Genomic DNA, 23,632 nt, shown 5'->3' on the forward strand with positions numbered 1-23,632 from the left:
AAAAAGGTCCTCTTCATGCCCCCGACTCACATGGCTGTAACTGCAGTTACTGTTCTATCAATGTATGTTAAAACTGGATACACCATCTCTATTAGTATGTCTTTCTCAGAAATGGACTTGGTAGTCTAATCTCATCCAGCCTAAGGTCAATGATTTGAATATGAAAAGTGACTAGATATGAGACCTTCAAGCCTACAAGCATTTGCTCTTAGGTTCTTTAGAAGTCAACCAGGTGCTCTTCAGTCTAGACACTTGAATAAAATCTCATGGTTACAGAAGCTGCAGCTACTGTGTTGATGCTATACATACACTGTTCTGCAAGGGGAGGAATGCTCTTTGTCACCAGCAGGAGAAACACACATCTCATGTACTTTTATGGCCCCTAAAAGCCTATCCTGTAGTTCACCGATTACCTTAGGGTGCCTGCTGTCCTCAGAGGCTGCTAATTACAGCAGCTAAACTCAGTTCACTTGTTACATGCTCAACCTGAAAACAAATCTCATCAAATAAATGAGAGCAGCAGCACAGGAATTCATCAAAGTGCTCCACAAGAGGTGCAAGAAATTTCATCTCTCCTCCAAGCAGTCTTCAGCCATTGCTGAGGCTGCTGATTAAGGACAGCAATTTAATTCTAACTGGGACAGTGATTCTATATAAAAACAGCCCAGAGCATTCGCTTATAAGAAGTATCAGGAGACTACTCTCAAGAACCCAGCCAACATACAAAAAGGGGGAAGGCAGACCCCCACCCCTCCACCACTTTTTGCAGAGACTGAACTATTCGTGAGCCTCAGGCAAAGTTTCCTAGTCAAGAACACTTTTGTAATTCTTTCCATAGCAGCAGAAAGCATGTGATACCTTCGCTTGTGCTCACTGAAGTACTTTACTGAGCTTCCCCAACGAGTGTTAAAGCCAGAGTGTGTGAAATACATAAACAAACATGACCCAAATAAAGCTTCACAAATCTGCACAATATACATGTATGTGATACTTCTTACTCACAGCAGGTTGCCCTTAGCATGCCAGCCATCCTTTAGGCTATTTGAGTAATTTGTATTCCCGTCTCTCAGAGAATTGTTGAGAATTAAAAGGCTGACTTAAAATCACTGCTATGTTCACAATGATCAATACGTGCGTGTGCGCACGCATGTGTATGAACCATCCCATTGATAAATTTGCCCCTGGAAGATGCTATGTACAATAAATGACAAAGCTAACAGATGAAAAAACATGAGATTTAGAGTTAGTCCTCTCATGTGAAAATGTCACTGGAGTTAATATTGCTCCAACCTTGACCCCTAAACTCTGACAAAAGATCTACAAAGGCGAGCCAGCTGGGCAAAGCAGCACAGAAGATACCAGGAAACTGGTCCAGAGATTTTAAAGACAATGACCACTGAGGCTTTGTTTTACAGACGAAACCAACCTGACACCGAAAGACGTGAAAGAAATTGGAGGAAAAGACCACAGCAGAGAAAACAGCAACACTACTAAGCCTTACTGAAATGTGATTGCGTCCCACAACTTTACTAGATGTTACTGCAGTTTCCATGGAAAGGGTGTAGGATCTTTTCTAATTCTTGTTATGGACACTGGAGTGTAGATTCATCCTTGCAACGATTTCCAAGTTGCATGTGTCCTCTAAGGCACCCGTTGAGGTCCCTCAGATCCACATGGTACTTTTACCAAACGGGAAGAAGAGAACAGGCCCTGCATAAAGCAGCTCATCTCCAGATGTGCAGGATATTCATGCATTTAACCTCCATCAGTGTTAATGGAATTGTGCATGTTAATCTTTTGCTCATGAGGTCCACACTAAACAGCATCATCTCATAATTTAGCTGCCTATTCCTTTAGCCTACATTTTATGCACATCTGTTGGAAATATCATGCAATGCAGTGGTAGAGTGGTTCTGCTTGGTTACGCCAAAGCTTTGCCAAAAGAGCATTTCTGTGTTCATATAAAACCATCGGGGTTAGGGAAGTGATGACACACACACGATCAAAGTAACTCTGGTCTACTGCTTCTTTGCAAGGGAATCCTAGGGTCAAGGTACTTTGGATTCAATCTAGAAGACACAATAGCCCTAAACACTTACACAGTTATTTTTCTTCTGACATTTGCTACTACCACAGTTCAGACAACCAACAGTGATCTGGAGGTCAGACATTTCCCAACAGATAAGACCAGCTGGACTACGGCCCCAGGCTCTTCATTCCACCAGCTGATCTTTCAAAGCTGAGAAGTTCCCAGCATGATGAAATCATCGTGCTTCATTAACAATAACAAATACACGCTTGTTTTCTTTAATAAGCAGTTAAATACATTAATTATTCAACACAATTCCAACCTTGGGCAAATAATAGATTATTCTCAACTCCTTTTTTGGTCTGGACAGGAGGAGCCAGAGTTAAAAGGTATCTCAGCTGTAGATGGTGACACTGTCCAGTGACAGGTGATGTAGTTCACGACGATGAGGAGAACCAGCCTAGACAGGTTTTGGTGTTTTGTTCCTGGAGCTGGGAGGCATTTACTGACAAGTAACACCACACACATGCATCCCCTGCCTCCTCTGAAAATACATGTAATAATTGCCTTGCAAGAGCATTGTGAAACCATAATATTCCAAAAGGATCCAAGCCCCTAAAATGAAGAACTGCCCATAAAAATGGCAGGTACTGTCACACATAGTATCAATTCCACAGCATTCAGTTTGCCCAGGTGATTTCCACCTTCTAATCCATTACAAAAAGAGCTGCCAATTAACTTGCACCTTGAGACAGTAAATATCAATACAAAACCAAGGTCTATACAACTCGGATACCAACAATCTCAGACTTCCTAAATTTAGTCTACTACATCCACAGCGTAATAACGATTTCAACAGGTACACTGAATGGAGAGAAGAGGGGGAAGAAAAAAGAAAAAAGATGCAGCTTTTGCAAAGATGGCTAACAATCAATCGTTTTCTCTGAAAGCTAAGACAAAAGGCACAGGCTTCTGATGTACCAAAAATAAATGCAATACATGCTTCCATCCTGTAAATTAATTCTTCACAGGTGAATAGATACAGAGCTCCTCTGCCTTTCCATTTCACCTAGTCCCCTCCAGCCTCTCTGACTTCCACAGATACTCGTTCTGTTACAGAAACGCAGTTAAAACACAAAAACGCAGAAAAGCCAGTGATGTCTCCATTTGGCACATTCTTGGAACTGTGATTCAATGTTAATTCAAAAGTACTTATAACCAATTTAAATAATCTTCCCAACTGAGGCTGCAAAAGGAAACAGTTAGGAAGTGAAAGCCTCACTAATCACTCAAAAACACCACAGACCAGGAAGGGTATCTGAAAATACCTGTCCTTCATCTCTCGCAACCTGTTCTGTTCCCTTACTCTCTTCCTCTACCCCATCAAACAGATCATTTATCATATTTTACAGAAGCTTAAACTGAGCTTGATGCCACCAGGCTACAGATGTTTACAGGCTATTTTTTTTAAAGTTCCACTTTTACTGCAAGATTGCTTCAGTCTCTTCACACCATTAAAAAGAAATTTAACAGGCAAATATTCAGACACTAACAAATAAACCCTTCCATCCCTCTGGCACATTCATTAGCACCTACCTTTCCCCGTAGTCATTATCTGCAGTGCTCGTGAGATGCTGGGGAAGAGCACTGGGCTCTGGGAGCAGCCCTACAGTACATGTCTCTCAGCAACTTAACCACCAGCAAACTCTCCACCCTCCTGAACAGCAGACGATTGCCACCTCTCCTCCAAAATAAAAGCCTGCTCAGCATTCAGCTGAGCGCCATGCGTCCTCCCATGCCTGCTTGCTCACATCCCTCCCTTCTAAATTTGAGAGTTTAAAACCCAGGAGGTAGTAATATGCTGATTTACAAAGTTGCGTAATAGAAAGGAAGCAGAGCTCGTCTTGTCCATTTATACCTTCCACAAGGATGTACTACCAGTTAGTAGTACTCATTCAAATACTACTCAAACATTACTGCGCTCTCAGCCCCCGTGCAGGTCCTTGTTTTTTTCATGCCACAGGAATGCTGAGTCAATGAAATGAATTTTCTATTTCAACTTGAAAACAGTATTCATAGAGAACAAGCCATCAAGGAAATTAAATTGCACAAGGGAGTATGAATGAAGAAAAGCACAGCGCAGCATTTGTTGATTGAAAACCTCTCTGTGTTATCACAGTCACCCCTCCTTCCAGTCTGTAATTCTGGTGCTTGGACATGTGTTGACAAACAAACAATATCCCACCCACAGACGCATGGCAATGCTTGGCAAACGTGGGCGATTTTTCCTCCTTACAATAAATACCAAAACAGCATTTCAGTGACTCTGCTTTATTACCAGCAAAACACAGGAATCTAGAATAGCTCCAGTTTCCACCTAATTGCCTCCAAGTTGTCAACTTCATCATAAACAGAATTCATTCAACAAATAGCATATTTACCTTAAGCAATATCTCAAATATAGAAGTAGTTCTACTCAAGAGTAACATTGCTCCTTCTTCATAGACTTTCAGTAACTGGAATTATCACATCTGCTGTTTTAGCATCATTTTAATTAACCTGCTTACTCTTAGAACACTAACTCACGCAGGAAACTACTGAAATTGCATCCTCCCCTCACCTTACTCTGTGCAAGTATCTGTGAGGGAAGAGATCTCAGCTCTAGACTTCTGGCTTTAAGATCTCCTGCTTTGCTTTCCTTGCAGCCAAAGACCACTGCCACCTCCACTATCCCTAAATCTTGGTCTCCCAAGCAAAGTCAAAATTCAGCGTAAATAAGAAAGTTCAATCCCCTTCCTACCCACAGGTACCGTACTGGCACACCACCGCAGCATCCCTGCATGCACCAATGTAGAAGTGTCTCCCAAAAATTGTGTGACGTGAAAAAAGAAGATTATATCAAAGATATAATTCATTTATATCAAAGAATGTCATACGATGATATTGCAATGATGAAGAGCATAAAACACACACCAAAACATTTTGGTTACTAATAGCTTTGGTTTGGGTCATAATTTCCTATCAGCCTGTATCTCTCAGTAGATGACCTATTTCATTCTTAATCTGTCCTGAAACTTGATTATAAAGTCTTCTGGAGTCCAAGTCTGATCCAAAGTCAGTTCAAATCCATGGAAAAACTGTATATTTTATGTTCAGGTCCTTCCAGACATAATACCAAGGAAACCCATGCAGCATGAATTTCTTGGAGTCTATGTTTATGTCCAATAGCCTCCCTCTATCACATCCAACTAAAGTTCATCACACAATGCCACACAAAGACAACAGCTGACTAGCTGGCAATTATTGGCTCTTTCATGCTGAAAATGTATTTGTCCCAGGGGAATAAGGCATCTGCATAATTAGCAAAAGCAGTTACACAAAAAATAATTAGCTTGCTGAAAGCCCAAAGGGGAAAAACTATAATTTTTGCTTCAAGAGGCTGACTAATTATATGCCAAATAACAAAACAGAGATGCACTGAGAATCATCGAGAAATCCAACGTGGATTTTAACTTCATATTCTAGCTATAAGGGCTGCTGGTAGCCTAGCAACAAGCAGCATACTTCAGCATGCCAAAACCTCCCTCTGACTTAATGAAACACCTCAGACTACGATGCAAACCTCCCCCACCCCACTACGCCTTTGATTCTTGTATTACTAAACGATAAAAACAAAGCCTAGCCAAAAAAATAATCAAGCAATTCAAGATAAACTCAAAGAAGCACTAATGTACCACGGTATAGAAAGATAGGTAAATATAAAATACAGGAATTATTTTCATAGACTTAAAATTCACATTCTGATTAGAGTTGATTCATTAGATTTAATCATGGGATCAGAAAACGCCCTATTATTTTAAGCACCTTTTCTAGTAGACCGAGTAAGATTTCTGTTCGTTTGTGTCTTGGGAACCATTAGTTAAGAAACCTTTAACAACTTACAGCATACTCTCTAATCTCCAAATTACTCCTGATACACAAATAATGCTGCTGCAATTGCTTTCTTTTACTTGAATCCTCAGTAAGCTGGTAGAGGAAACTGTTATCCCAAACAGTAGTCTCAGAGCTAAGAGACCGCTTTTAATCATCGTTGTTCTTTGACCAATTCTTTTGCCAGATTTCACCATTTCAGAAGCCACAGTTGCTTCCTCATGTGCCCAGTACTGCTATGTTCTGCGATAAGTCAGGTTTGACAACCACTTCCAAGTTTTCTTGTAATTAGCACAACTCCAGTGCTCCTGGGCCAGGGCTCAGTTACGAGTGACACTTCAGCCAACAGCTTGCTCTCGGTTACCAACCTGAGCTACCCACCAGAGAAGTACAGATTCACCATATTCACCCATAAGACCACATTAAAAAAAAAGTTAGACTTGATCTTTGCTAGTGAGCTGGGAAGTCATGGTATAGCTTCAGTTAACCTTTCCATTTCAGAGGCATGCATTAACCCTGAACAACAGAAAGCCCTTCCAAGAGGCAAAGCGTGTTACTTAGCAGCTGGGTCCATTCTACAGCCGGTACGCACCCAATACAGGGAGCAGCTCAGGGCAGAAAACCCAGCCAAGGGAGCTGATGCTGCTCCTCCCACAGTGCCATTTTACACTGACAGGGGCTTACAGACTGCAGTCTGCACGAACATTTGCCAGTCTGTGTCCCAAAAGCTCTGTGACACTCATGCAGCCTGTGTACATGCTAGCTACACGCTAGCTGCGTAAACAGTACATGCTAGCTACAGAGAGGGACTAATGCATGCTTTTAAGACAAGGTACAACTGCACCATATTGCCTGAAGTCATCTGATCCAGGCCACATAACATGAAGGTTAAAGCATTAGTGGTGTGTTCGCCTGGTGCAGTTACAATCTGGAAGGAGTAGTATTAATAATAACAGATAGACGTCCTCATAATCAATACTGTACTCTGCCAGACTCAAAGGATTGACAAGACTGAGACAAAGGTAAATCTTTTGGATTTGCAATGTTTATCATCATCTTCCCTGGTGCCCCTGACAACCGCTTAAATTGTCACCTTTGTTCAAAAGCTGCAGGAGGCGTCAGGGACACAAGAAACCCGACAAACTTAGCTTGTCTTTAGGCCATAATGAACTTGTGACCATGGGTGAAGATAAGCCTCCTCCATTGGCTTACACAACTTCAAAAAGATAAACTGAAAGTTGCACAGAGCTGTTGACACATTAGATATGGTGAGCACGTATGCTGTATTTGTGCTATGCTTGGAGGGCGACGAAGAAGCAACAAACCAGACTATAGCACTATGGGAAACTGAACCCTCCCCTCACACAGGCACACACACACAAAAAAGGTATTAATAACTAATGTTCTCATTATTAGCTTCACAAATGAGAACTACTTTAAAATTAACTCATGCAACTACAGACTTTTTTTATTGTTAGGGAAGATGAAAAGGTTCTGGCAGAGCAATGGGAAATCCTATCCTTTCCATGCCTTGCTCTCTTTGACCCCTTAACACTCCTCTACGGTCCCCAACTCCCCTTCCCTCAGCCTACTTTTTGGTCTCAGTGCCAGGAGATTCAACAGAGGAGAAATGCTAACACGCACACTCTCCAGATTGCATCCAGCCACAGTGCGAGCCAGGACAGCGAGACATCAGCAGATCAGGTTAAGCAGAGTGAGGAAGACAGGAGTACTTATGTCTGAAGCACAAAAAGCCTGTCGCTGGAGTCAAGGACGTGAGATAGAGTGTGTAAGGTCTCGGGCATTGTATGTGCAAGAAAGTTAAATCTTCAAATTCATCAAAACAGTGACAGAGGAAGGGGTATTAAAAGAAAAAATAATTCTTAATGAAGCCTAAAACTAGTAGATCTAATACACATAGATGCTTTACTTGCACTTATGGGAAAAAAAATGTTCCTATGGAATCCTTCCTTAGCAATTTTAAAACATATGGTTTGCTTTCTTGGAAAGAGATGGCACTAAGAATTGTCTGCCCAGAAGAGGGGCAATTTGTCTGCAAATAAATTAGTTTCTTGCTCTTTGTTGAAGTTTATTCTTACATGTATCTCACCTATTTCACATTAAATACTCTTCTAATCAGTTGTGACATACCTGATTTTCTACTAAGATCACATTTATTTGGATTAGAAAAACCCTCTGTAAACTTAGCTTACATTTGGCTAGGGGCACATTAGCTCCAAAATCTTTCCCCCTCCCCCTAGAGAGTAAACCAAACAGAAATCCCACCCACAGTCATCATCCCACCACAGCATTTGTTTAAAAACACCATGTAGCAATACATCTCATCACAGAGCACAAGTCTGCCTCCTCAAACTCCAGACAACAGCAATCTACATAGTACAGTGATGCATTAAATTAACTTTTTCTTTTTTGAAAGCCCATTCTATTCCACTACTAGCAAAACAAAAATTCTACCTTAGCCTAGCCAAGAGGAAAGCAAAGAAGTTGGATCAGCAGTAAGCTTGTTTCATTTTGAGTTAGGATTTCAGAACACCTGCAGGTTGTAAACCTTAAGATGTTTGCTAAGGGATTAAATATTTACTTCCCCCCTTCTAAAAAAGTACAAGGACATTTGTTTCTCAACTGCACTTTTGCACTTTTTGCCACTGTAAGCCTCATCTATCTATACAGTCAGTATTTTCCCACATTATGCAAAAGCACAATTTTAACCCATTCCATCACAAAGGAACCTGCACTAGGTCTTCATCGTTCCCAATCGTACAAGAAAATATCACATCACATTTCTGAACAATCCAAAATATAACTTCAGAATTTTCAGATAAGTCAATTTTATTCTTTTCCTGCAGGGATGAAGTTTACCATATTTTTAAATGGATATGGCAAGAAGAATGGTGCCTAGAAGTGAGAAAGATATTTTTTCCAATTTAAAAGAGCAGAGACCTCTCTGCTCTCTTGGCTTCTGAGAGCATGGTGGGGAAGATTGGGGATATCACCTCTCCTGCTCTTGGCCTTGCGGAGGGTGTGAGCTTGATAGGAACCCGCAGCACTGAACCCACGTTCTTCATCTCTGCTCTACTCAGCTGTTGGCAGAAAGATAAATTCCCTCGCAAGAATTCTCTCAAAAACCTATTCCTAAAAAAATGAGTGATACTTACTGAAAATCCTTTCTAGCTCATAAGCTTATCTAAGAAAATCAATAATAAACACTTGTCTTTAAAGTAAGCAAAATAGTAGTCTCAGACAAGAAAGACTGAATTCAGGCTCTGATAAGGGTCTTTGACTATGAGTCAAACATATAAAGTACACAAACTTAGGACCTGCAAAATACAATTCCTAAACAATATGAGCTTTAAATGGAACACTACTACATTAATATGTACACTTTCTGTGCTATTTAGGGCATTAAACTGCAAAGGCTTCTTCTCTTAAATTACTATTTAATTTACCTTATGAACAATTTAAACAAAGATGCACATGGACTTGAGAACAGAAGATGTATTTCCCTAATGAAACTCAAAGGGAAAAGGACAGCTCTAACCCCACCTTCTGTTCTTGAAACTTATGCTTCATTCTCCTTCTGATACAACTAGGAAGACAGAGCAGATTGATTAAACATCAATTCTATTGCTGCAAAAGCTATGTGTATATTTCTGAACAATCACCCAAACTTGTTTTCCCTAACAATGCTTGCTCTGTGTCCCTTTGAATGTCTCACCAATTGAAAATTGCTAAAAACACCAAAAAGAGAATACAAGTACTTCTACTCACCACCTGAACTCTGGATCATGTTTCCAGATTTTTGGACCTCATCGAATTTTGTAAAAATTACATTCAACCTGTTTGAAAGTTAAAGAAATACACAATGAACAGTTGAATTAAATTTTTAGGAATCTTGTAATTTAAGATGTTATAGGACAAATTTTCCTTCACATTGGGAGCACTGTCAAAAATGTCAGTGTGGAGGGAAATTATTTTAAAATTAAAAAAAAAATCACAACATGCAACAGCTGATAAGAAAAATGAGAAACAACTGATACTACAGAGGTGTAAGAGAGATAATTGGAAATACCACATTACTGAAGATGTGACATGTCTAATTCTAGATGCACTTCCAGTTCATTACCACTTTGCCTCTTACCTATTTGCAGAAATACCACAAAACACTCCCCTAAAAACCAGCTTCACACACATTTGTCTTTGGCCCTGACACTTCCTTCCCATTCATGTCACAGGCCTGGTGGAGCAGAAGATCCTTATCACATCTCTTTATTCTTTCCCAGAGAGTTTATTACTTTAAGCCACACTGGGGCAGCAGATGCTTTGACTGGAGAACAAGAGACAACAGTACTGCCTCCGCCTGCGTGCACCCCACCTCTGAAACAACCTCTTCACCTCCGAAACAACCTCTTCCCCCCTCCCTTGGTGCGCTCACACACTGCCATCTACTCCATCCCCAGGTCTAACCATGCTCCACTCTGTGCACTGGAGGTTGCAGCAAGATGCAGAGCAGCTTTCTTACTGCACCTGAAGCGGCAGAAACAGAGGGACAGGGCTTTGGTTTTGGTGTGGGGCTTTTTTTTAATAAAGCCTTGGAACTGATGATATTGACTGTGGGGATTTTTTTATTACAGCCTTCTAAGTCGCATAAACACAGGCTACTCAAGTGTCCTCTCTACACATGCAGAACATACAGGAAGAACACCACATTAAATCTTAAATCAGTTAACTACACATCTGTAATAATTGTATTGGTTTTCCAAAGATGCTGTGGCATACTTGGGCAAAGGTACAGGATCCACATTAAGTGAAAGCTGAGTAAGTATTTGTAGGATGAAAAAAACCAAACCCTGATCTCAGGAAAAGGTTCAATTATGCAGCTTCTGAAGCCTTCTAAAGGAAGGAAGGGAATAAAAAGCAGCCCAAAAATAGTGAAGATAAGGACATTCTCAACTTACCGAGATTGGGGTAATCCTTTTTTACTGAGATCAGCCCTTACACGTTCACCAACATGTCTGTAAATTTCCACAAGGCTGTTTATTGCTGCATCTCGAACCTGAATGTGAGATATGAGAGAAACCAATCATCTTTATAATTTAAATAAATAAATCCCTGCCCTACCTTGGAGAAAGAAATTTGCATATTTCTCAGCAACAACAGTTGCCACTATACACCTTACCACAGAGTTCATGAAGGAGCTTCCATCCCTGCATTTCAGATATTAGCAGTATCGGCAGGTCTAATTTAATTGAAAAGGCAGTCAAGACCTAAGATGCAAGGTTTCGTACACAGGGACACACACAGGGAGCTCGGCTGCCCTTGCACACAATGGGTGGAGTTTGGCAACAGGTATATTACCGGATCAAAAAAGCAAGGAGACAGACACGAATAGACCTTATATTGCTAGTACATTATAAAACAAACTGATTTTTAATGCCGTCTTACAAACTTACGTTTCTGTGTTGATAACAAAATATGGAGGGAGGGAGGCAGTAATCAATCACCTGAGTCACCATGAATTTTGCATGTTTTCCGAACTGATTTGCAAGAAATTGCTGAGCACATCCTTCCCTCCATCCAAAAGAAGAGCCACAAATCTGATTAAAGTGTCACCTTTCTGTACTGAATCCCCTTCCTCCATCAGGCAGAGAAGGTAAACTATCTGCTCTGCCTACAGAAACACCTACGGAGCCGTGCACTTCTTCTCAGAAGATGGCCTCGCAGCTACCCAAGCACCCACACACATCAGGACTAGACACAGGGTATTTTGTTGGCCTCGCAGCTACCCAAGCACCCACACACATCAGGACTAGACACAGGGTATTTTGTGGGCACAAGCTAAAATCACCTATAGGTGGGAGTCAAAGGGCAGGCACACGTGCCCTGCCTCCTAGCCAAAAAAATCCCAACACTTGACTCGCACTCATCTTGCCCTGTTCTCCTGCTCCACAGCCTTCCCGTTCAGCAGGTCACTGCCAGTTTCCAAACCGCTGCCTTCACTCATGCCAGCCCTTACTCAGTAGTCTTGCCTCTCTTCTCTGCCCGTCAGCCCCGTATGCCACCAGGCAGGACTTCTGGCACAGCTCAGTAGGGACTCTTTGGTGTCCCCGGTTTCTGGGTACGCAGACCCTAACCCAGCCTCACTCTCTGCCTCCGACAGCCAGGGAGGGGAGGTCGCAGCACCTGTACCCCTGCCCACAGCAATTCCACCTGCCCCGGGGCCCAGGCCCAGGCACCAGCCGCAGGGGCACAGCAGCCAGGACATGCCGACAAGCCCTGCCATACCCCCAGCCTACCACCATGCCCCTTCCAGCCACAGCACGCAGTGCAGCTGACCGTGGAGGTCCTCACGGCGTGATCTGGAAGGATTGCCTGTGTGTGTTACGTTAATCAGAGGCGTGGTTGCAGGACTGAGTAAACCCCATATTGGGCAAGGCAGGGAGCTCCTACTATCATACTTGCTTTGATCCACCACAGCAGTAACAAAGCTTTAATGCTCAATTTTATTTTTGAGAAAACAGTCATAGTTTAAATACAGTTTTCATATCAGATGCTTCCTGGGTTACACAAGCTCTTAAACTGCATTCGTTGAAAACAACAAAACCTACAACACACTCATTCTGAGAAGGGCAGTAACAAAACAGCTTCCACGTCCACAACAAAAGGGATAAACACTGCACTTGATCTGGACCTGTGTTTCTCCATCATCTCTCACCAAGAGAGGGCAGCACTGACAGAGCATCAGGCAGCTCGGGTCTCCCAGAGCTCAGGAGAAGGCACTCGCAGCACCAAAGCAGCCATAGGAGCCCAGGACCAGCCCCTGCCCCAGGACAGGAGCCACTTTGACAGCAATTTGTGTCTGATCAGTTCGGGCATGGGCTTTCTGGGGATGAGACACCAGACCCAGGGTAAGGGGCAAGAGATCAGCCTTATTTCCCACTGCAGCTGGGGACTGGGATAATGTGCTGTGCCAGGCACATGAAAGAGGCAGTGCAGAGGGAAAACACGCCTCAAGTCCCCTCACCAACTTTCCGATTCATTCAACAGCTCACCAATGGTAGGAACAAGGTGTCTGTCTGTGCAATAAGTCAAAGCCCTAAACCCAGTGCCTCCTCAAAGAGTAACAGCTTGCTGTGCCGTGGCTCAGAACTACAAAGGACCCTGAACATTAAACTTCCTTCAGAACTTCTTGGGGTGACAGGTTTATCCTCCTGCATTGGTGCAGCCAGCAAGGGAAGGCTGCTTCACACTCAGTCCTCCTCTTCAGCAAGGGGAGGCCCTGACAGCCATGGGAATATGGCCAACTCCAGAGCCAGTGTAAACCCATTCCCCAGTTGGCTGCCCCACGCTTCCTTCCACCTAAACGCTCCAGACCTGGATCATGTGTATGCGTCACCCACGCTAGGAGAGCAATGAGGATATTCAAAAACTGAGAATACCTGTGTTGTATGACATTAGTTTGAACCCAGCTTCCCCATCCCTCCTTTTCTCACTAACTTCACATACTTGCATCTGATTTCAGATTACATCCTGTCCAGGGCAGGACAAAAAGCACATAGAAGTGGCAGACTTTCTTTTTTAAGATGTATTTTAATTTGGTTTGCATCGCTGATTTAAGGATCCTGTACAGCTTCCACACCTTATTCAGAATCTCCGTGTACAACTTCTAGCAGTGCATGTGGCCAGGCTGTCCGACTGGTCCCATTTGCCCTCCCTGCCCAGACTGGTTCCTCTCTGAAGGTAGAGGGTGCTGCACAGAGCCCAGAGGGATCCCTGCAGCCTCCCCTGCCTTCAGGCTGTCAGGCACAGCAGCCCCCTTCCCACAAAGGTTTCCTGCTCTGTTCACCTCACCTGCAGATTTATGTTGTTCTGTTGAACTCTTGGCGTAACTGATATGCTGGTTTAGGCGTACTTCAAACCATACCTCTTCAAAACCAGCCAAGGGCTCTTCATGAATGGCATTGTTCAGAGTTCACCACCAGCAGCACAATTAGCTAATTTACCAGCCAGAACACAGAGCCTCACTTACCAACAAGGCAATTAGCACAACCTTTAGATGTGACTCACAGAAAAAGCTTACCTGGCTGTTTGGATCTCCAAGTAAGTTACATATATGTGGCACTATCTTACTCAGTGTTAAACTCTGAGCTCCAGATCTGGGAATAAAGAACAAAAGAGCACCAGTGTGAATCACAGAGCAGGCTCGTGCACATAACGTAGGTTTGCAGGAGGTTCTGACTTACGCATTGAGTGTTGCAATAAGGCAGAGACAAATCCCTTCTCTTGTCCGGAAATTCTTGTGTTTGAATCCTCCTAGCATCCTGTCCCACACGTACTGTGGAAGACAGAAAAGGTGGTGAGACAGGAAAAAAGGAGGTGCAGGAAGAGATAGATTCTTTCTTCCAGCAGACATACACCATAACATCTCTGGAGCTTAAATATAAGCTTTATATCCATCCAAGCAGAACAGGACAAGAAATAGAAAGACACTTTTAGATCTGACTAATTTTGCTCTGTGCTGACTTCACAGTAACTCCCCACTAGCTAAAGCAACACTTTTACTTACAGAAAGAAAGCACTTTCCAAAGACCCAGAACAACTACTCTGACATCCACCCCTCCCATCCTTGGGAAACCCACTGACACTCACTCCCCCATGCATATCCTGACATGCAACAACATTCTCAAATGAAGCGGATATCTCATAACAAGGCGTAGGGAGATGAAGCCATTTCAGAGAGGGCCACAAGAGAAAACCTTCTGTCTGACAAAAAAAAGTTCTCCTTTTTAAGCAGCCAGTCACTCTCACATATTGAAAAGAGCTGTCAAGCATACCTGAGGGTTAGCAGCTTGTTCCATGATTTTTAGCAGCAAGGTCTGATCCTGCTCCCTCACTGAGTCCTTAGAGTCTCCCAGCCTATCAAGTAAACTTGGCAGCACTGAGGAAAGAAAACAGGAACATCCAAGTCCCCCAGAAGAAAACTGTCACAGTGGCACAGCCCCTCTGCTCTCCCCCCACCTGATGGAGGGACAAGCCCTCCCGCCCTTCAGCAGAGCCCAAAACCACCAAGAGCCTCCCGAGCACACTCCAGGGGAGAAAGAAGGCTTTGTGCACAAGGTCAGAAAGCTTTGTGTACAGCAGACAAAGTGGACCCCACCAGAGCCATGGTAACATTCCCCCCACTCACACACAGACCCCTTACCTGTGCCAATCTGGGCCTTGAACCGATCTTGCAAGCGGGACACTAGTGCGGAAAGGATGTCAATCCCCAGGAGAACCACCTGCAAGCACAGGACAGACAGCATTTCAGAGCATAGCCCTTCACCCCCGGCCTTGGCCAATGCACCCGAGAGGCGGGAGTGCCGGCACACGCTCCCCTGGGAGAAGGGCCCCTTCCCACCCATGCCGTCGGCACTGCGTCCATCTGCTCCGGGGCTGTGCTCACTCAGGTAACAGGGTTGCACAGATACACACAACTCTTCCTTGCGTAGCTTCCGACAGACAAGCTGAGTGGTTTACAAACAGAAAAGCCCCCAAATTATTGCTCCCTGTGACATTTACAAGCCAAAATTCACTGCCAAGAACTTGACAAAGCCAACAACTGTAATTGCCACTCAATGCTAAAATCATACATATTTGTATGCAATGTATGCATACCATATGCATAGCAATTTCAGTATTTGCTGTAACTAACATTTGTAATTAATTGTAATTATTACACTTATAATTAGAAAATGATGTGCACTAACAGCTGCTTAATTATTCACATACAGAAATTAAACCCAACAGTTCCATGACATAACTGAAACCCGGGGAAAGGCACTGTGTTTGAGAGAAGCTTCAGGACAGGTTGCAGACTGGAAACCCCACTCCCATTAACTCCATTCAATAACAGCACAAAAAAAGACATCATATACCGAACATACTGTGTAGCTTATATGCTAAATACTCGGCAAGACCCTACAGATCATGATAGCTCTGTATGAGACAGCTAAGTTTTTAGTGAGGCGCTGAGGTTAGTAACCCCTGGAAGTGTTACGGACAGCCAGGCTTCTGAGGCGGTGTCACCAGGGCTGTGACAGCGCAGCCCCGCTCCTGCGGACGCTGAGCACGCTGCACATACATACACCCGTGTACCTGCACGGACGCGTGTGCATGGACGCGGCTGCCGGCGGGGCGGCCGTGCCGGGCAGCGCCACGGGCAGGCGGCAGGGGGCGCGCTCCGTCGCCGCCGGGCGCGGCTGGCCAGCCCCCTATGCAAATAACCTCCCGACTGGCGCAGAGCACTCTGGGTAGCGCCGCCATAGTCGAGAAAAAGGCTTAAACCGGGGCCGGAGACGAGCCGCAGACGCCGCTCTCCGTGCCGCGCCCGAGCGGAGCGCGCCCCCGAGCCGGGCGGCGGGGGAGCGGGTCCGGCGGCGCGCCGCCCCTCGCCCGGACCTAGGCCGCGGTTAGCTTTCCCCTAGCGGGGGCGCGCGCAGCAGCGCAGCAACCGTCCTTATCTGGGGGTTGCGCGGCTGCTCGATGAACGCGTGGTGAGGGCAGCACTGCTAACGCCTCGAGCAACACAGCAGCGCCCGCCTCGCGCGCGGCGCAATTTTTGGAACCTCGCACCGCGGCGCGTGCCCGGCGCGATCCCGACACCGGCCGTTTCCCGCGGCTGCCCCGACCCGACTGCGCCCGGTACAGCTCCGCCTGCGGGGCTCTGCGGCGACCGGTGCTGCCGGGGGCCGCCTCCTGCTCCGCACTGCCCACAGCGCCCCACTCCACCACTACCCGCCCGTCTGCCCCCCCCCCCAGTTCCTGTGTTTTTCCCCACCAGCAGTAATACTCGACGCAAACTAGCAGCGTTCCTAGCAAAGATAAAGACGCGACAGTAAGTGTGTTAGCTGACATATGTTGACTCTCAGCATTGCCACAGTGCCTGTTACACTACCGCTTTTACTGAAACCCTCACGTTACACCCCTCAGCCAGCCTGTTTTAACCCTCCTGCTGGACATACCATGGCTGCTGCGCCTGCGTTGCACACCAGCGGTCAAGTCCATAAGCCAAGCTTTCCACCCTCAGCTTGTCGGAGGGATTCACTCCAAATTCAGCTTGAAGGCAGCAGGGGAGCTATGAACAGTGTGCAGAGGAAACGGCCTACTCCACGTCAAGTCTCCTAAAAAGAAACTTCCTAATTACAAGCACCTGGATCCCAATTCGTCCCAACATACCGCTTTACCTTCTCCAAACAGCTCCTGCAGTTTTCTCCCCTCACAGCAACAGACCCCTCAACAGTGTCATTTTTTAATTCAACATCATTTGCAGCCATGCCAACAAGATCTAGAATCTATTCATATGCAAGGGAGAATTTTCTTCATGCTTTTATAAACCGTGTTTCGTTTTCACATTCATCTTGCACATTGGATTTAACCTACCATTGACAAATGCTCAGCCAGCTTCAGAGCCAGCTGCCTTAGGCCCTATCACTGCCCACTTGCCTGCCAGCTCTCAGCTCCTCCTGGCTGAGGTACAGCAGTAGAGCCACGGCAGGAGGATGGGCTTTAGATCCTCATTAGCTGAGAGATGCTTTTAAGAAGAGTCACTAGGACTCTGAATGCCAGTCATCATTCACAGCTGTCTGATCAGAGTCCCATCACAGCAGCATCCTGCACAGAGAAGTAAGTGTGCTGCCTGCAATTACGGAGGTGTGCCCCAGGGATAAATCTGATCCCAGGAGAGGAAGAGATCCATCTCGTCTTCAAACTGCCTGCAAGCCAGAAACAGCGAGGGGAACTCATCACTCAAACATTAAAGGAAACACATGCACAGTGCAAACACAGCCAGTTACCCTGCAGTTCGCCCCCAGGATCAGACAGGGAGGATGAGCTAAGCCTCCCAAGACTTTTTGCTGTTGTGCTTATAGAAATTGAGAGCTAATTAGCACAGTGATTACAGTGGTGGCTTGGACAGCTATTGAGGAAACAACCACTGACAGTGACCAAGTGTTATTCCCTACCATGCTGGATTCATTTATCAACCCTGATGTGCCACCTGCCTCAAACTGCTGAAGGTCAGAGGTAGGAAACTGAAATCGTGTATGGATTGAGACCCAACGGATCCATTAGAGACAGAGATAACAGAAAACCTGGGGCGTGACTGGCAAATGAATGAAGAATGAATTGAATTCCAGCCCTTGTTGCATTGGATTGACTGCACTGAGGAGCCCACCCCAGTTTACCGCTGAAGCAGTTACTCAAGCTCTGCCTGAATTCACACACACCAATGGCCAGGAGGAACCTCGGGAGTGGGGAGACTGTCACACAGGGCCAGAGCAGCGATGGGCCCTGTCACCAGCCACCCCGTTGCTGTGATCTTGCAGCATGCCCCTCCCCGGGGAAGCCAGCCAGCAGGCACTGCTGCACACCGAGGCTTGGGAAGGGCAGCTCTCCATCCGAACTTCCAGATAACGCTGCAGTGCCGATAACTACAGAGCTATTCCAGGCTTTTACATCAGCACAGGTCTTGCTTCGTGCTCCAAGCAAGGTAGGACTCAACTCACCAGTATCTCTAGTAGCACAGAGGCCCCCAGCCCGCAACTGAGAAAATACCAGGTCAGCAGCCACTGCTTTTAGCCCCTACTTTACAAAGGCCCCAAAAAAGAGCGATCTCAGGTCTCCCAAAGCCACTGCAGAAACACACAGTGACACAGCCCTAGGTCTGCGGCTCTGCCGCTTTGCTTATTTGACTCCTGAGGTTCCCCAAGACAGTCAATAAAGCAATTTGTGCCATCCGGTATTGAGCTCAATCAGCATCTGCTGCTGGTTTGTAATGTCTCAGAGTACTTTCCACAGGCACTAAGTGCTGTCAGCAAGCCCTTCTCCCACCTCTCTCCAACTGCCAGGTCTCAATGCCTCAGCATTCCCAGTAAACAACACTCTTGTTAGTTCCCAGGATGCAACACAGACTTTCCCAATACAGAAAAAAAAATTTTTTTTTTAAGAGGTCATCAAAAACTTACTTGAAAGAACTCAAAGCATTTGTCCTTTAATACCTGGGTGGTGTCGAAAGGCCTGCAGGCAGCTCCACGTATCAGAGAGCAGACAGCCTATCCTCATCTGCTCTAACAGTAAACGCTCACCAAGCATGGCAGGCAAATAAATGCATCCAACACAGCTTAAAACAAGACACACCTAAATGCACTCCCATAAAAGGGCAAGAAAGCAAGCCGCACAATCCAACACCAGCTGACCCAGCACAAAGTGACCAGAGTGAATCACAGCCTCGGGCTACCCCAACAACCTGCACTAACATGGCAGCTCCAGACTGTAGCAGGGAAGAGATGAGCCCTTTCCTCCGCTCTCCGCACCATGCCACATGCAGTGAATCAGTGATGGGCTGAGGAGCACATCCCCACAGGCTGGTTTCACTCTGCTGGCTTCCTGCTGGACCTTCCCCACCTAGCAGCTTGGGACCCAAGTGGGAATGCTGGAGATACAGTTTCTATCCCAGCTGTGTCACCAGCTTGCTTCGTGCTCAGTTTCCTCATGTCCAACACTGTGGTGATGCGGCTTGGCTATTTCACTTTGGAGTCTGTCTGTGAGGTCTTTCATGGAGGAGGGAAGGGAGGTGAACGACAGACTTCTGAATCTCAATGTGCAAAAAAAAAATTGTAAGAGAATTCAACCAGGTTTTTTTTGAACACTTGCTTAGATAATCTTTTGGATTTATAAACAAAGACATGGAGAAGCACTTGCATACTTTAAGTAAACTTAATATATTTGTGAAAAAGGAGAACGCTTCAGATTACATATTGAGAAGCTTGAGACAAGCACCAATGCCCCACATCACTGTCTGCCTGACGACTAGTGCTAATCAGTCAGACAAGGAGCAGTTCCAATTCCTCAAGACGTGAAACATCTGCCACAACTGAACTGGACACCCAAGTCCAAGCAAGAGCTAAAGTTAGCTGACATTTGCAAATTTAAGTTTGAAGTCAGGTATGTATTTTGGGTCAGCACAGTAATAATAAAACTTCTGGCAGACAGAGAAACATGAAATTAGCTTATGAAATGCTGACTGCACACAAGTATAACCACATCCACCCTGGAGGAATCCATCTCCTTCTACCATTCCAGCAGGTAACATTTCACGTTCCAAGGCAGGATCACATCTGCACTAGCAACATGGGTGCATCGCCCCAGCCCAATAATTCTAGTACAGACACAGGTCGTATGAGCTATTCTGTACAACACAATTTGCAAAACCAACACCAGCAAACAAGAAGGCAGCAACAGCAGCACAACTGGTTTTACTGGCATGACTACAAGCTGTGGTCAAAGAGCTGAACAGGGGAAAGACTTGAAATGGTTGTTCCTGGGTTCTTTCTCTAGATCCATGAGATACCACCCATTCTGTCACAGACACCACCTTCAAAATCCACAAACAATTTTGTACGCTAGGCCTTTGATTTGCCATTCAATACAGCAATGCCTCAGAAGACCGGCTGCTTGGGTTGGATATAAGTTTCTCCATTGGAACATGGACCACAGTCTCTTGGAATTACTTCCCAGAGAAAAAATGCCCCCCTTTATTTCTCATCACCTGCAGGCAGATTTCTAAATCTGTGAGATTTAGAAAATTTAAATAATTAATGTGGGAATTTGCTCTGTTTGGAAATTTAATCTCACAGTGACTTTTCTTCTGTTTTAAGATACTGATGAGAGTCCAGACATCTGCTTTGGATTTAGAAGAATGGTGGAAAGAGCTACAGAAACGTTTCAGAGTGTTTTTCTGCACTCCTATACAGCTGATCAGAGTTAATTCTGCCCAGAACAAGGAATTACACTAGGCAATACCGGATCAAACACAGACAGTACCTATGGCTGACAACAGTCACAGTGGGTCAGGAACATCCCTGGCACTCTGCCCTTCCCTAGCAGGGAGGCCAGATCCTGTACACCAGAAAATATCAGCACCGAGGGGCTCCTTACAGCACAGCATGCAACTGTTCAACAAATTAGACTTGCAGCACACTTAACAGACCTGGCAGGATTTAAACCACACAACAGCTTTCATCTCTATAACCCTTTTCCCAGTGTGTCCTACCTCATATTTGAAGGCCTTTTCTCCTCTCCCAGCAGTACATCTATAGATGCCTCACTCCTCCTCCTCCTGCCGTGAATCCGTCCCCTGCTGCCCATGAAGATGGCTCATGACAACAGTCCTCTCTAAAGGCAGCAAAGCCCAGGCTGCTTACACTGTCTCTGCCATGCCACTGTCTCAAAAGAAAACCCGGGAGGTATTGACTGCCCTGCGCATCTCCACCCAGATAGGTTCCCAAATCTCCACTACTTGTGGTCTCCTCTCAGTCCTAGGCTCTGTTTCAACATCATCCTGCAAGTTTATCTTCCCTACACCTCCATGCCAACACCACCCTGTGCTCCTGTGACCATACTGACCCTGCAGATCAACTGAGTCTCCTTTCCTCACCATGATGACAGCCAGTACTATCACAGAGTCCCCACACTACAGTCCCAACCATTTGAGCCTCTGCCAAGCACCTCACTTGTACACCTCAAGGAGCAACACAACTTCCCATAGGTCTTCTGGGGCTGGAAGAGCAGGGAGAACTACAATCAGCCCATCTCCTTAATCCCCCCACTGCTCTAACCTAACATAGAGCTCAGAGCACATCTCAGCACTTTTAAACTACTGCTTGTAAAAAGCCATCAAGAAGAAGCATCTATGAAATAAGGATTGCTGCTCACCCCAAAATTCAGGGGACCATCTTATTTGATGCCAACTTGCCCAATCTACAATGGTGCAGCACTGTGGGACAGGGACAAAGGACAGTAAAGCCCATGAGACAAGTGACTGCCTGCCAGGGCTCACTGCTAGACTGATGGAAATGGCTAAACCAAAACACCCAATGAAACCACCAACACTTCTAAAAAGAGCAAAAACCTGGTTACTGGAAGTTCTTCATTTACAGACCTGGGAACAGATGAGCAACTTGGTAAATAATGTATAGTTCTAGAATGAAATAAATCCCAGAAGGACTAAGGTCATTTAAATGTTGGGAGGTATTAAGAAAAAGTTGTCAAAAATTATCACTACAGGGATGTATTTTTACACCTACTGTTAGGCACCTTTCTTATGCAAAAGCAAAAAACCCCAAGAACTATTTTCTGGATCCAGTAAAAAAAGCCAACAAAATAACAGTTGTTTCCTGATATAAGGAGCTAGAGACTTGGTAGAACACATGAGAAATTCAAAGCAATTCAAGGAAATGCACCATAGAGCAAGAAGTTATTGCTACAGAAATTCCACAAAGAAAAATGGGGGGATGCTTAAAAGAACATGATCATTCTGAAATGTGGACATCTGCTTCCAGGACAGCTGACAAGTATGTCCTAGGTGAAGGAGCTGGAGCAAATCAGCCCCCAGCTACACTGCTCCCTGCCCTGCCTCTGCTCAGTGGAATTGAAGGGGTGAATTCCCAAGAATAACAAATTCACCCTCTTTTGCAAAGGTTCTGCATTGGTCCTGGAGTGGTTGCACATAACCATGATGAGAAGGAGCAGTACATAACACTGGGCTCTGTCCAAAGGACGCAGAGGGAATCACAAGTTGCAGAGTCACTGCTGTGGAACACACATAGCTTTTCTAGCCTGAGCAAGGTCAAAGCTCTAGACAGCACAGAGGGCAAATCACTACTGACACAAACTACAGTCCATGCTCAGTCTCCAGGGAAGCAGCACTCATGGTAATACATCAGCAGACTTTGCAGTTGAAGGCAGAGTCCCAATTTAAGTCACGTTTTCCTGTCTCAATTACCCCAAACACTGCTGAAAACCAGCAGCAGCAAACATTGTTTCAGAAAGGTAGTCCTGGTTTTGCAGCACCTTACAGGTATGGATATCTGCATGGCAGTACTCAATGCCTAATGTCTTCACATAGAAGAGCATCAAAACAAAACACCTGCCCTACCAACTGCTATTGCCTTTGGTTCCTCACCACAAAGCAGTTAAATATCTTAGTCACAAACACTGCCACTATTCTGTAACTTTTCCATTGCCCCCAGCTGAGCACTTACACTTACAGCCAGGTCCTCAGCCAGTAAGGAAAAATGGATGTAGCTCTGTGAGCTCCAATGAGATCATGCCTGTGTGCGTCAGCTGGGGATCAGGCCCACCACATCCTTGAATGAGTTTGTAGCTTTGGTGACAAGTTGCATTTAAGGAGCTCAAGGCAAAATGAAGCATCATACAATGACTGCTAGAATCTCTTACAGAAAAGCAACAGGAATATATCAGGGAAAGGAAAAAACCCATTGCAATACTCTGCTTGTTTCATGGGAAAACTGAAAGCCTTTATTATGGCAACTAGTAAATTGCTAGTGTGGCGATGTGCCTTATTAACAGGCCAAGTTAGTTTACTTAATAAAAGTGTTTTCCCCTCCATTAGAGGCAAAAGCCTGCTACAGTGCATGGAGAAAGCAAGAAATCACACTAGTAATCTGCCTTTAGGCAGAACCACATTAGCTGGGGCACCTCAAAGCTCCCAGCACAGAAGCACTGACCCCAACACCATCTCTAACACCTACAGGCATAGAAAGTGCTCAGCACATTTTAAAATTGAAACAGAAGTGCTTCTGAGGGTTTAGACAG

General features: G+C 45.1%; 1 protein-coding gene and 1 non-coding gene across 7 annotated transcripts in view; one reads left to right on the forward strand and one right to left on the reverse strand.

Moving 5' to 3' along the window:
* The window catches only part of CLASP1 (cytoplasmic linker associated protein 1), a 186,514-nt gene that overhangs the window by 120,307 nt on the left and 42,575 nt on the right, over positions 1–23,632 (reverse strand). For all 6 annotated transcript variants that reach the window (XM_075512483.1, XM_075512487.1, XM_075512486.1 and 3 more), the window contains exons 3-8: positions 15,180–15,258; positions 14,812–14,915; positions 14,221–14,312; positions 14,058–14,133; positions 10,936–11,033; positions 9,749–9,816 (exon numbers count right to left, since the gene is read on the reverse strand). In XM_075512483.1, the coding sequence (XP_075368598.1) occupies positions 9,749–9,816; positions 10,936–11,033; positions 14,058–14,133; positions 14,221–14,312; positions 14,812–14,915; positions 15,180–15,258 (517 nt within the window). The remainder of the gene's footprint in view (positions 1–9,748; positions 9,817–10,935; positions 11,034–14,057; positions 14,134–14,220; positions 14,313–14,811; positions 14,916–15,179; positions 15,259–23,632) is intronic.
* Positions 16,469–16,585, forward strand: LOC142414886 (U4atac minor spliceosomal RNA). Its single transcript, XR_012777245.1, has one exon. It is a non-coding gene; the product is annotated as a U4atac minor spliceosomal RNA (small nuclear RNA).

This window comes from Mycteria americana, chromosome 9 (genome assembly GCF_035582795.1).
Source record: "Mycteria americana isolate JAX WOST 10 ecotype Jacksonville Zoo and Gardens chromosome 9, USCA_MyAme_1.0, whole genome shotgun sequence".
Classification (NCBI taxonomy): domain Eukaryota; kingdom Metazoa; phylum Chordata; class Aves; order Ciconiiformes; family Ciconiidae; genus Mycteria; species Mycteria americana.